Below are 13,400 nucleotides of genomic sequence, written 5' to 3' on the forward strand. Positions count from 1 at the left end.
GCTGCTACCATTAAGCCGATCACCTCCATGCATTGAGCTACTGACGGGAGTTGAATGGAATGAAGGACACGGCATGCATTTAGAAGCTTTGTTAATCTGTCTTCTGTCAGATAAATCTTCATTTCTACGGAATCTATAAGAGTCCCCAAGAATGGAACCCTTGTGAGAGGCAAGAGAGAACTCTTCTTTTCGTTCACTTTCCATCCATGCGACCTTAGAAATGCCAGAACTAACTCTGTATGAGACTTGGCAATTTGAAAGCTTGAAGCTTGTATCAGAATGTCGTCTAGGTACGGAGCTACCGAAATTCCTCGCGGTCTCAGAACCGCCAGAAGGGCACCCAGAACCTTTGTGAAGATTCTTGGAGCCGTAGCCAATCCGAATGGAAGAGCTACAAACTGGTAATGCCTGTCTAAGAAGGCAAACCTTAGATACCGGTAATGATCTTTGTGAATCGGTATGTGAAGGTAAGCATCCTTTAAATCCACTGTGGTCATGTACTGACCCTTTTGGATCATGGGTAAGATTGTCCGAATAGTTTCCATTTTGAACGATGGAACTCTTAGGAATTTGTTTAGGATCTTTAAATCCAAGATTGGCCTGAAAGTTCCCTCTTTTTTGGGAACCACAAACAGGTTTGAGTAAAACCCTTGTCCTTGTTCCGACCGCGGAACCGGATGGATCACTCCCATTAATAATAGATCTTGTACACAGCGTAGAAACGCGTCTTTCTTTATTTGGTTTGTTGACAACCTTGACAGATGAAATCTCCCTCGTGGGGGAGATAATTTGAAGTCTAGAAGGTATCCCTGAGATATGATCTCTAGCGCCCAGGGATCCTGGACATCTCTTGCCCAAGCCTGGGCGAAGAGAGAGAGTCTGCCCCCCACTAGATCCGGTCCCGGATCGGGGGCCCTCGGTTCATGCTGTCTTAGGGGCAGCAGCAGGTTTTCTGGCCTGCTTGCCCTTATTCCAGGACTGGTTAGGTTTCCAGCCTTGTCTGTAACGAGCAACAGCTCCTTCCTGTTTTGGTGCAGTGGAAGTTGATGCTGCACCTGCTTTGAAATTCCGAAAGGGACGAAAATTAGACTGTCTAGCCTTAGCTTTGGCTTTGTCTTGAGGTAGAGCGTGGCCCTTACCTCCTGTAATGTCAGCGATAATTTCTTTCAAACCGGGCCCAAATAAAGTTTGCCCCTTGAAAGGTATATTAAGTAATTTGGACTTAGAAGTTACATCAGCCGACCAGGATTTTAGCCACAGCGCCCTACGTGCCTGAATGGCGAATCCTGAATTCTTAGCCGTAAGTTTGGTTAAATGTACTACGGCCTCCGAAACGAATGAATTAGCTAGTTTAAGGACTCTAAGCCTGTCCGTAATGTCGTCCAGCGTAGCGGAACTAAGGTTCTCTTCCAGAGACTCAATCCAAAATGCTGCCGCAGCCGTAATCGGCGCGATGCATGCAAGGGGTTGCAATATCAAACCTTGTTGAACAAACATTTTCTTAAGGTAACCCTCTAATTTTTTATCCATAGGATCTGAAAAAGCACAGCTATCCTCCACCGGGATAGTGGTGCGCTTAGCTAAAGTAGAAACTGCTCCCTCCACCTTAGGGACCGTTTGCCATAAGTCCCGTGTGGTGGCGTCTATTGGAAACATCTTTCTAAATATTGGAGGGGGTGAGAACGGCACACCGGGTCTATCCCACTCCTTAGTAACAATTTCAGTTAATCTCTTAGGTATAGGAAAAACGTCAGTACTCGCCGGTACCGCAAAGTATTTATCCAACCTACACATTTTCTCTGGTATTGCAACAGTGTTACAATCGTTAAGAGCCGCTAAGACCTCCCCTAGTAATACACGGAGGTTTTCCAATTTAAATTTAAAATTTGAAATATCTGAATCCAATCTGCTTGGATCAGAACCGTCACCTACAGAATGAAGCTCTCCGTCCTCATGCTCTGCAAGCTGTGACGCAGTATCAGACATGGCCCTAGAATTATCAGCGCACTCTGTTCTCACCCCAGAGTGATCACGCTTGCCTCTTAGTTCTGGTAACTTAGCCAAAACTTCAGTCATAACAGTAGCCATATCTTGTAATGTTATCTGTAATGGCTGCCCAGATGTACTAGGCGCCATAATATCACGCACCTCCCGGGCGGGAGACGCAGGTACTGACACGTGAGGCGAGTTAGACGGCATAACTCTCCCCTCGCTGTTTGGTGAAATTTGTTCAATTTGTACAGATTGGCTTTTATTTAAAGTAGCATCAATACAGTTAGTACATAAATTTCTATTGGGCTCCACCTTGGCATTGGAACAAATGACACAGGTATCTTCCTCTGAATCAGACATGTTTAACACACTAGCAATAAACATGCAACTTGGTTACAATCTTATTTAACAAAAACGTACTGTGCCTCAAAGAAGCACTAAACGATTAAATGACAGTTGAAATAATGAACTGAAAAACAGTTATAGCATCACTCTTTAAAAACAACATAACTTGTTAGCAAAGGTTTGTTCCCATTAGTAAAGCAACACTAATTAAATTTTAAACATAAAAATCACAGAGCAACGTTTTAAAACACAGTCACTATATAAATCTCACAGCTCTGCTGAGAGAATCTACTTCCCTTCCAAGAAGTTTGAAGACCCCTGAGTTCTGTTAGAGATGAACCGGATCATGCAGAAAATATAAGTGTAACTGACTGGAAATTTTTGATGCGTAGCAAAGAGCGCCAAAAACGGCCCCTCCCCCTCACACACAGCAGTGAGAGAGAAACGAAACTGTCATAATCAAAACAAGCAAACTGCCAAGTGGAAAAATAATGCCCAAATATTTATTCACTCAGTACCTCAGAAATGCAAACGATTCTACATTCCAGCAAAAACGTTTAACATGAATTAAATACCTATTAAAAGGTTTAATGTATTTTTACAGAGTAATTCCGGTGAAATACCATCCCCAGAACACTGAAGTGTAGAGTATACATACATTCATTATAACGGTATAGCAGGATTTTCTCATCAATTCCATTCAGAAAATAAAAACTGCTACATACCTCAATGCAGATTCAACTGCCCGCTGTCCCCTGATCTGAAGCTTTTACCTCCCTCAGATGGCCGAGAAACAGCAATATGATCTTAACTACTCCGGTTAAAATCATAAGAAAAACTCTGGTAGATTCTTCTTCAAACTCTGCCAGAGAAGTAATAACACGCTCCGGTGCTATTGTAAAATAACAAACTTTTGATTGAAGTTATAAAAACTAAGTATAATCACCATAGTCCTCTCACACCTCCTATCTAGTCTTTGGGTGCAAGAGAATGACTGGAGGTGACGTAGAGGGGAGGAGCTATATAGCAACTCTGCTGGGTGAATCCTCTTGCACTTCCTGTAGGGGAGCAGATAATATCCCAGAAGTAATGATGACCCATGGACTGATCACACATAACAGAAGAAATACTATATATACACATATTATTATACTTGGAATTCATTTTTCTTCTATAAATATAATAACAATTACACCAAAGCAATAAATAAAGCACTTCCCAACATTCCTGTATATGTGGAAAATTACAGAGAAAGGAGCTGTGCTTTATAAAGAAGGAGGTGATGTGTTCATAAAGACTTTCATGGAGTTTCTACCTCTCCAAAGAGGTAGAAATATTTTGTACCCAATAGTATAAGAACATAGTTACACGGTGACAAGATAAACCACGAGGAAAGCTACTCATTTTATAATAAAGGAATAACAAATCTTAAAACTAAATTTACCTTCAGAAGGGCAGCAACAGCTTCTTGTGTGGCATTTCTAACATCTTCTCCATTAACCATCAGTATCTGGTCACCTTGCATCAGTCTCCCATCTGATTCAGCAATACCGCCTTTTACAATATCAGACACAAACACTCCAGTATCATTTCTGAGGAAATTTGTTTTAACGCAGAAAAAAAATAAATGAAAAATGATTTTAGTTTGAATACCATGACTGCACTCCAGCTTACAATATTGTGTTTTTTTCTTCATCTACTGAAATTTAGCATCAGAAAATATTATGTCAAACTGAGTTACTGATTTTAAATATAATATTCCTAATTGTATATTATATAAGAGGAAAAAAACCAAAACAAGTATTTATTTTCATGGATAATTTCTATGAAAAAAAATACTTTTAAGATTGTTACTCTTAAGATATAAAAAAAACCAAATTGTTACTAGTTAAAAATAACATATTCGTGAGCCTCTGTTTCATGAATAAATCAGCTCCCTCCTGCAGTTTATAGCTTTTATTGTTACATAAAAGTATATAGTATATATATATATATATATATATATATATATATATATATATATATATATATATATATATATATATATATATATATATATATATATGATTGCTAGTATTAAATGGGTCACCTTTTAGAGAGATTATTTAAGTTTAAGAGGAGCTTTTTGTAAGTATTTTAGATTTGTATAGGATGAACTTATTGGACATTGGTCTTATTTCAACCTCATCTACTAGGTTACATTTTAAAAAGATAGGTAATACAGCACTATAGAATGTCAACATAAAAACAAAATGAAACGGTTGTTACAGATACCTATTTTGAATGTGATAAGAAATAAAAATGTTCAGCCAACCCTTTCCAATTTACTTCCATTATCAAATTTTGCACAATCTTTTTATATTCACACTTTCTGGGGAACAAGAGCATACTGAGCATGTGCACAAGCTCACAATGTATATGTATACTAGTCTGTGATTGGCTGATGTCTGTCACATGATACAGGAGGAAGGGAAATGGGAGAACATTCTAGGTTTTGGTTGAAGTTTCCATAAAAAAAAAAACTTTGTTTGAAATAGAAAAACACAAAAACTTTAAACCAATGTGATAGAATAGATGAGACAACATGATGTATGCCATTTTGCAAGTGATTATAGAATACTGTTTGTGCAAAAATATGTATGCAGATTCCAAAGGTTAAAAGTCCACTGAACAAGGCCATTTTTCATTAATATGATCTAGGAACTTAGCCATTTTTGACTAACATATGCAAATTTCAGTAAATAACGGTATCACTAAACAATGTAAACTACATGATATCTACAGAAAAAACAACAACTTACAAGCAGCCTGTTGTTTTCTGAAGTTATACAAAGCATTATTGAAAAATTAACCCTTACTTTACAGTAAAGACGCTAATATTTTGGTGGGAAAATACAGACACTAACATACGCCCAAGCAACAGATTTCATTATTGGTGTGAATCAAATAAGGGATTTAGGAGCACAGCTCCTGAATTGGATACATTTCAAAATAAACCATTTTGCCTGGAAAAAAAAGTGCAGATATATTACTATTTTTAATAAAATTTGAACTACCTTTTTCCTACAATACTTAAACCAAGACCCTTTCCTGGCTTCTTCTGCAGCTCCACAGTGAGTATATCATACATGTCTTCCTCCTTGTATTGCGCCTCATCTCTGTATACACTAAGACGCACTTTTTGTGGAGTCTGTCTGAGTACATTTATTGCTTCATCATGTGTGGCGCTTCTTAGGTCAATGCCATTCACCTGTAAGGGGACAACAGCTCAAAATATATATAGTTCTTAAAGGTGATGTCAATATAAAGAATTCTATAGGTTAATTGAGTTTACCTCCAAAATCTGGTCTCCAGCCCAAAGTCTTCCATCTTTGGAGGCAGCACCTTCTTCATACACTTCATGAATGATAATGGCACCCTGCAAATTTACAGTATGGCTAATGTTTATAACGCACTGGTAATAAACCAGTAACCTGAATTGAAAATCTCAAAGATGTGAAGTAAGTAAAAATAATGTCAGCAAGTATTGTGTTACAGAAAAAGTGGTGGGTACAGAATACCAAGGAGAAAGTGATATAGTCTTTGAGAAAAAGAAAATTAAAGCAATGACACATATATATATATATATATATATATATATATATATATATATATATATATATATATATATAAAATCATCTTACCAGCAGTGTATCTGCCCCACCAACGATGCTAAGACCCAGACCTGTGCGCCCTTTGGATATATCAATAGTTGTTTCACATCCTGGGATAATGGGGCAGGTGGCTGGGTCAGAGGGAAATGTAGCTGGGGTGGAGGATCTGCTCGCATCTAAAAATACCAATGGGAAAATAAAACAACACTTTTTTGATATTGTTACTTTAAACAGAGTGTTTGGAATTAAAATGAAAATAAAAATGGTGGGATGTTCAATGCACAAAAGATAACGGTGAAATATACATAATATAACATAGTGGCTACTACTGGCAAATATTATACTTAGGTATTTTATCTATGTAAGACACTTTTTAGATAAAACCCATAGGTACAACATATGTAGACTGTTAAAACGATTACATGTATGTATTTCAGCAAGGCTTTAAAGTTACATGTGCATCTTCTCAAGCATATTATTAATCTCTTATGCACTGTAATGTATCATGGCATTTAGGGTACATAGTGATTATTTATTATAAATACTTTGGCTTGCAATTATCAGCATGTTGGTGGATAACGTTCTCGGACAGGAAGGAAATCTGTCTGCCCATTTTCGCAGACAGCGATGCAGCATTTACTGCTATCACATCCAATTGCATGAGAGCAAAGCATGTCAATCATTCCAAATGGATCAGTCTGGGATGCTTTAACTCTGCCACCCCTGAGGGGGTGGGGAGTTTAGGAAGTAGCAGTTCTACTGATGCTGCTTCATAAATTAAGTTCTTGGGGTTTTTTAAATGAAAAAGATTGGTGAATTCCCATTCATTTCATGGATAGAAAAGACTATTACATCCAGAGATTTCTTAGATGGTACTAAAAAACTGTACTGTAATAGCGTTTCACACAGTTTTACAAATTCTAATGACGTCTACTTAAATGGGTTTCTAAAGAAACCTAGAAATCATCTAAGAACTCATACTATGTTTTTACTCTCAAATCCTAATGGAGTGGGGCCAAAGGTTGAGATGAACAAAGAAACTGATAGTACTCACTTCGCAGTGTCTCTGGTTCTGTTAAACTCACGGAGGGCTGCTGCCCAGTATTCCTCTCTGTTGCACTGGAGTTAAATGTCAGTGGAGGTAGAGGAATTAGCTGCTGATTGTCCTGATCATCTGAACTGACTGTCAGCTTTACAGACGTTTTGGCTTTCTTCAGCAGACAAATAACCTAGAATAAATCGGAAATGATTGTAAGCCAAAAGTCTTATTACTTTAGTTATATAAGATAAATACAAGACTAAACAAAACGTCTAGCTATTGGATAGTGTTAACTGGTGCTATTCTATATCCCTCACCTAGATTTGAGCCAGATATCAATTTCTTTTTTCTTCCTAATGACCCTGTCATAGGAGTATGTGTTTATGTGGCAATTTCAAAGGATTTAGGATTTGTTGATGAAACCCCATTTAGCCTAAAATAAGTTGTGTATTTTGGTAAAAAAATTTGAACAGCCATTAAAGGGACATAAAACAAGTTTTGGGATAGAGACAAAATATAATAATATGTACTTTAATTACTTTACCTGCAAATTTATACTGCAGTGCCTCACCATTAACCCTTTCTTTTTAGTTCCTGCATTTTAAAGCTCTAACTCCCCCCACACATTTCCTACTATGGCTGTTTCTATATCTATTGTTGTTTTGGTAGAATGCAAAAGTGCATAAGGATTATCTGCTGAAGCATGCCTAGAAGCTGTAAACTCAGTTGAAATACAATGCCTGTGTCTAAACACTGATAAGGGGGGTGGAGTTGGCTTCTCCAGGCAACATAGCTATGTAATTCATTTTGCTTATTTGTGAAAATTATTTTAAAATGCTTGCCAGCAATTTTTAAAACATTTTTATGCAAACTATTTTTAATTAATTAGCCATTTTAAGATATGCACAAATCTTAACCTGTTTTATGTCCCTTTAATCATATAAGCCCATGTTGGATGCTGAATTTCTTAACTTTTAACTGTAATGGTGTGTAGACATTATAATGCAGCTTTCAGGAATCTCTTTGTATCCTTTGTTGAAGTGGATACCTAGGTAGGCTCAGGAGCAGCCATGCATTTCTGGAAGCTAGCTGATGACTAGTGTCTGCACATGTCGCTTGTTATTGGTTCACTAGATGTAGTCAGCTAGGTCCCAGTAATGTGTTGCTGCTCTGGAGCCGATTTTACTTTGTTTATTATTACGTCCCTTTAAGTTTGAATGGAGGTCTCAATACATAAGCAGATTTTCAAGTGGTTCTGCCTCAGGACCAGAAATCTGATTTGCATATAAGCACACTGAAATGGCAACATTTTTATTTTAATATCACCGATACATTGCTGTAGATTCATTAAGAAATTTGAGCTCAAAACGATTTGGAAGGCTTTTTTAGCAAACTTGATCAACACAAAAACACAAGAGATCAGTTTATATTACATTATTAAATGTATTTTCCTAGGATCAGTTCCTGTTTTTTTCTTTCCTTGTTTTATACTTATACACAGTATACCTTGGAGGTGGCATATTTATGTTAAACCAGTACTTTATGAGATCAGGATTTGCTGCTGTTCTTTTACATATGACAATTGCGACAGTACTATCCCTAAGTTCTGTTTCCATTCATATGTGCTATACCTTGGAATTCTATACATGACAGCTTTTTAAAAGGGAAAGTCTACTTGAAATTTTATATTGTTTAAAAAAGGAAATTTATGCTTACCTGATAAACTGATTTCTTCTACGATACGACGAGTCCACGGATTCATCCTTTACTTGTGGGATATTATCCTCCTACTAAGGGGAAGTGGCAAAGAGCACCACAGCAGAGATGTCTATATAGCTCCTTCCTTGACTCCACCCCCCAGTCATTAGACTGAAGGTATAGGAAGAAAAAGGAGAAACTAAAAGGTGCAGAGGTGACTGAAGTTATAAACAAAATAATATAATCTGTCTTCATTTGACAGGGCGGGCCGTGGACTCGTCGTATCGTAGAAGAAATCAATTTATCAGGTAAGCATAAATTTCCTTTTCTTCTACAAGATACAACGAGTCCACAGATTCATCCTTTACTTGTGGGATACAATACCAAAGCTACAGGACACGGATGAACGGGAGGGACAAGACAGATACCTAAACAGAAGGCACCACTGCTTGAAGAACTTTTCTTCCAAAAATAGCCTCAGAAGAAGCAAAAGTATCAAATTTGGAAAATTTGGAAAAGGTATGAAGGGAAGACCAAGTTGCAGCCTTACAAATCCGTTCAACAGAAGCATCGTTTTTAAAAGCCTATGTGGAAGCCACCGCTCTAGTAGAATGGGCTGTAATCTTTTCAGGAGGCTGCTGTCCAGCAGTCTCTTATGCCAAACGGATGATGCTTTTCAGCCAAAAAGAAAGAGAGGTAGCCGTAGATTTTTGCCCTCTACGTTTTCCAGAATAGACAACAAACAGAGAAGATGTTTGATGGAAATCCTTGGTCGCTTGCAAGTAAAACTTCAAGACACGAACTACGTCCAAGTTATGTAACAGACGCTCCTTCTTAGAAGAAGGGTTAGGACAGAGAGAAGGAACAGCAATTTCCTGATTAATATTCTTATTAGACACAACCTTAGGAAGGAATCCAGGTTTAGTGCGCAAAACCACTTTATCAGAATGGAATATAAGATAAGGCGAGTCACATTGTAATGCAGATAGCTCAGAAATTCTTCGAGCAGAAGAGATAGCAACTAAAAACAGAGCTTTCCAAGATAGAAATTTAATATCTATGGAATGCATAGGTTCAAACGGAACCCCTTGAAGAACATTAAGAACTAAATTCAAACTCCATGGCGGAGCAACAGGTTTAAACACAGGCTTAATTCTAACCAAAGCCTGACAAAACAACTGAACGCCTGGGACATCTGCCAGACGCTTATGCAGTAAGATTGACAAAGCAGAAATCTATCCCTTTAAGGAACTAGCTGACAACCCCTTCTCCAATCCTTCTTGGAGAAAGGACAAAATCCTAGGAATCCTGATCTTACTCCATGAGTAGCCTTTGGATTCGCACCAATAAAGATATTTACGCCATATCTTATGGTAAATTTTCCTAGTGACAAGCTTTTGAGCCTGAATCAAAGTATCAATGACCGACTCAGAGAATCCACGCTTAGATAAAATCAAGCGTTCAATCTCCAGGCAGTCAGTTGCAGAGAAATTAGATTTGGATGTTGGAACGGACCCTGAATGAGAAGGTCCTGTCTCAGTGGCAGTTTCCACGGTGGCAGAGATGACATCTCCACCAGGTCTGCATACTAAGTCCTGCGTGGCCACGCAGGCGCTATCAAGATTACCGAAGTTTGATTCTGGCAATCAGACGAGGAAGAAGAGGAAAAGGCGGAAACACATAAGCAAGGTTGAACGACCAAGGTACTGCTAGAGCATCTATCAGTACTGCTTGAGGATCCCTTGATCTGCACCCGTAACAAGGAAGTTTGGCATTCTGATGAGATGCCATCAGATCCAATTCCGGCGTGCCCAATTGATGAATCAATTGTGCAAACACCTCCGGATGGAGCTCCCACTCCCCCGGATGGAAAGTCTGACGACTTAGAAAATCCGCTTCCCAGTTCTCCACTCCTGGGATTTATATTGCTGATAGATGGCAAGAGTGAGTCTCTGCCCATCGAATTATCTTGGAAACCTCTATCATCACTAGAGAACTCTTTGTTCCCCCTTGATGATTGATATATGCCACAGTCGTGATATTGTCCGACTGGAATCTTATGAATTTGGCCGAAGCCAGCTGAGTTAAAACAATATATGATAGTGATTGCCTGTTCAGTCGGGCAGAACTATGCTCACCTTAAAAAACTTATCCCAACGGTTTTGTGTACAATTAGATCAAAAAAATAGGTGGCGCAAGTTAATGCTGTTCTGACTAATAATGGTGTAAATATGTATCAGGTTCCCTGTGTGTCTGATAATGTTCTCACCATACATAGGCTGTGTTGAAATTAAAACATAAATGATGTCTCTCCAGGACAATAAAGCTTCCAGATTCAAATTCTATAATACAAATAGATATATATTTATTGAATAAAAGATTCTCATATATATATGAGATCAAAAAATGGCGATCTATTCACATGTAGTGATCAGTTGACAATTTAAAACGTTTGATAAAATATAATAGTACAATATTAAAAACACCGGTGTTTTTCATGAACAAAAAGCTATAAAAACTCAAATTGAGATAGTATAGGCAAGTAGGTATACTCAGAAGATAAAACCAAAATATAAACAGAGGGGACTCATATACCTCTAAGCGTATGATTAGCAAAAAACATATGTAAATGCATAAATGAGTATATGAACCATGTATCAGGTATCCGTTAAATCAGCGTGTATATGTGTACTTCACAGATATTTAAGGGTTAAGCAGATATTATACAGTTCCTTATTGCTTAATGTTCTGGCAAACAAGGGGTGGCTATCCTTCCGTCAAAAAATATATTGAAGCCAATGTATATTGAAACAAGTGTGGCAAAATGTAGCCAATAATATGTAGCTGTAGTTTTAGTTCTTAGATTTCAGCGTCTCTGTTATTTAACCAGAGGTAGGTTACATACGGTTTCTTGTTGGGTGTGGGGATTCCTTCCTTCAAACAGTGCACTGTTGACGTCTTCCTTCTGCTATGCAGAAAAAGCCGGTGGAGTACTAAATCCCTTAGCCTCCGTTTACCAGCGGTGTTGGTAGTTGTTCCCTTGAATTAGTTGTTTACCCAGTAACGGGCCTTGATGGTAGTTTTGTGAGCTCCGGTCACAACTTGCTTCTGTCTTTGTGAGTGTATAACCCAGACTCGGTCTTTATTTTCACCGGTCTCCTCGCTGTTGTCACAGCTGACAAAGTTCTCCTCTGGAGCTGAGTTGTTTTGGCTCACTTCTTAATTTCAAATGATCAGGTTTCTACGCGTTTCGGCGTTCTGCCTTTCTCAAGATACCTGATTGAACCACCTGTTGCCTTTTTATCTGAATCTCCCATGTTCCATCTCTTCAGCTTAACCCTTAGTGTTTCTGTTTCTTGTGAATTCATTTAGAGTTTTCTGTGATCTTAGTTCTTCCGCTGTCCTTTGTGAAAGGTTTTCTTAAAACAATTATATTTCTTATTCAAATCCTCAGATTCATTTTCGCCATATGAGACATCACATAAACAGTAATATTTAGTTCATATATTTCGAGTTCATATTTACAGATACTCTACATTCTTTACTTATGCCTAGTTCAACTTGATATTATGGAAACTAGCTATAGAAATATGTGATTAAAATATTATAATAATAATAATATACATATATTCCGAACAAATTATACAATTAATTTATAAAGTTGTGTGAATATGTAAATGTTTAGTAAACTAATCTCTGGGATTCTAAATCAGATATATCTAATATATAGAGTATACTTATACAATTCTGTATTTATGTTATACATGTGTAATGGGGTATTTCACTATCTCATACATAAGTGTTATTTATCCAGGGTTGCAGAAAAAATAATAAAAGTGCTTATAATAAACAAATCTTTAATAGTTAGAGATATTTGTATGTAGAAAAACATTTATAGGAAATGTATATTATTTTATTAACATCCGTGGTAACCTATATTAAACGGCTCTTGTTTTTATATTACTGCCACATATGGTCACCACATCTACTACTATATTCTTAACCTTGATATTGATTTTATTATGTGTTGGTAACTTGCTTATGGAGGGTTGTAATCGTATAGCGTGTTACATTATATACAAGTAAGTATTGACTATATTGTAAGTCTATATTATAGAATTAAGGTCTAGTTCACTATTTAATCCCTTAGGGAATAGGGTCCCCATTCTAAAGATAATTTCAGCTTCTTTATGGAGTAACTTTTTCTCCATATTCCCTCCTCTATTGTCTTCTCTTACTAATTTAATGCCCCAATATTTTAGTTTTTGGATTGCTATTATGATGTTCCTTGAAATGTACATACAGTCTTGTGTTTTCCTTGCCCTGTTCTATGCACCAAATGTGTTCTCTAATTCGCTCTCTGAGACTTCTGCTCGTTTGTCCCAGGTATTGTAATTCCCTAAGGGATTAAATAGTGAACTAGACCTTAATTCTATAATATAGACTTACAATATAGTCAATACTTACTTGTATATAATGTAACACGCTATACGATTACAACCCTCCATAAGCAAGTTACCAACACATAATAAAATCAATATCAAGGTTAAGAATATAGTAGTAGATGTGGTGACCATATGTGGCAGTAATATAAAAACAAGAGCCGTTTAATATAGGTGACCACGGATGTTAATAAAATAATATACATTTCCTATAAATGCTTTTCTACATAC

The 13,400-nt window shown here is 37.2% G+C and overlaps 1 protein-coding gene across 1 annotated transcript in view; it reads right to left on the reverse strand.

Annotated features, from left to right (window-relative positions):
* The window catches only part of MPDZ (multiple PDZ domain crumbs cell polarity complex component), a 754,223-nt gene that overhangs the window by 115,383 nt on the left and 625,440 nt on the right, over positions 1-13,400 (reverse strand). The window contains exons 39-43 of the mRNA XM_053699987.1: positions 7,045-7,219; positions 6,021-6,166; positions 5,672-5,755; positions 5,394-5,587; positions 3,782-3,929 (exon numbers count right to left, since the gene is read on the reverse strand). Of these exons, the coding sequence (XP_053555962.1) occupies positions 3,782-3,929; positions 5,394-5,587; positions 5,672-5,755; positions 6,021-6,166; positions 7,045-7,219 (747 nt within the window). The remainder of the gene's footprint in view (positions 1-3,781; positions 3,930-5,393; positions 5,588-5,671; positions 5,756-6,020; positions 6,167-7,044; positions 7,220-13,400) is intronic.

The sequence above is a fragment of the Bombina bombina genome, chromosome 2, assembly GCF_027579735.1.
Source record: "Bombina bombina isolate aBomBom1 chromosome 2, aBomBom1.pri, whole genome shotgun sequence".
In the NCBI taxonomy this organism is placed as follows: domain Eukaryota; kingdom Metazoa; phylum Chordata; class Amphibia; order Anura; family Bombinatoridae; genus Bombina; species Bombina bombina.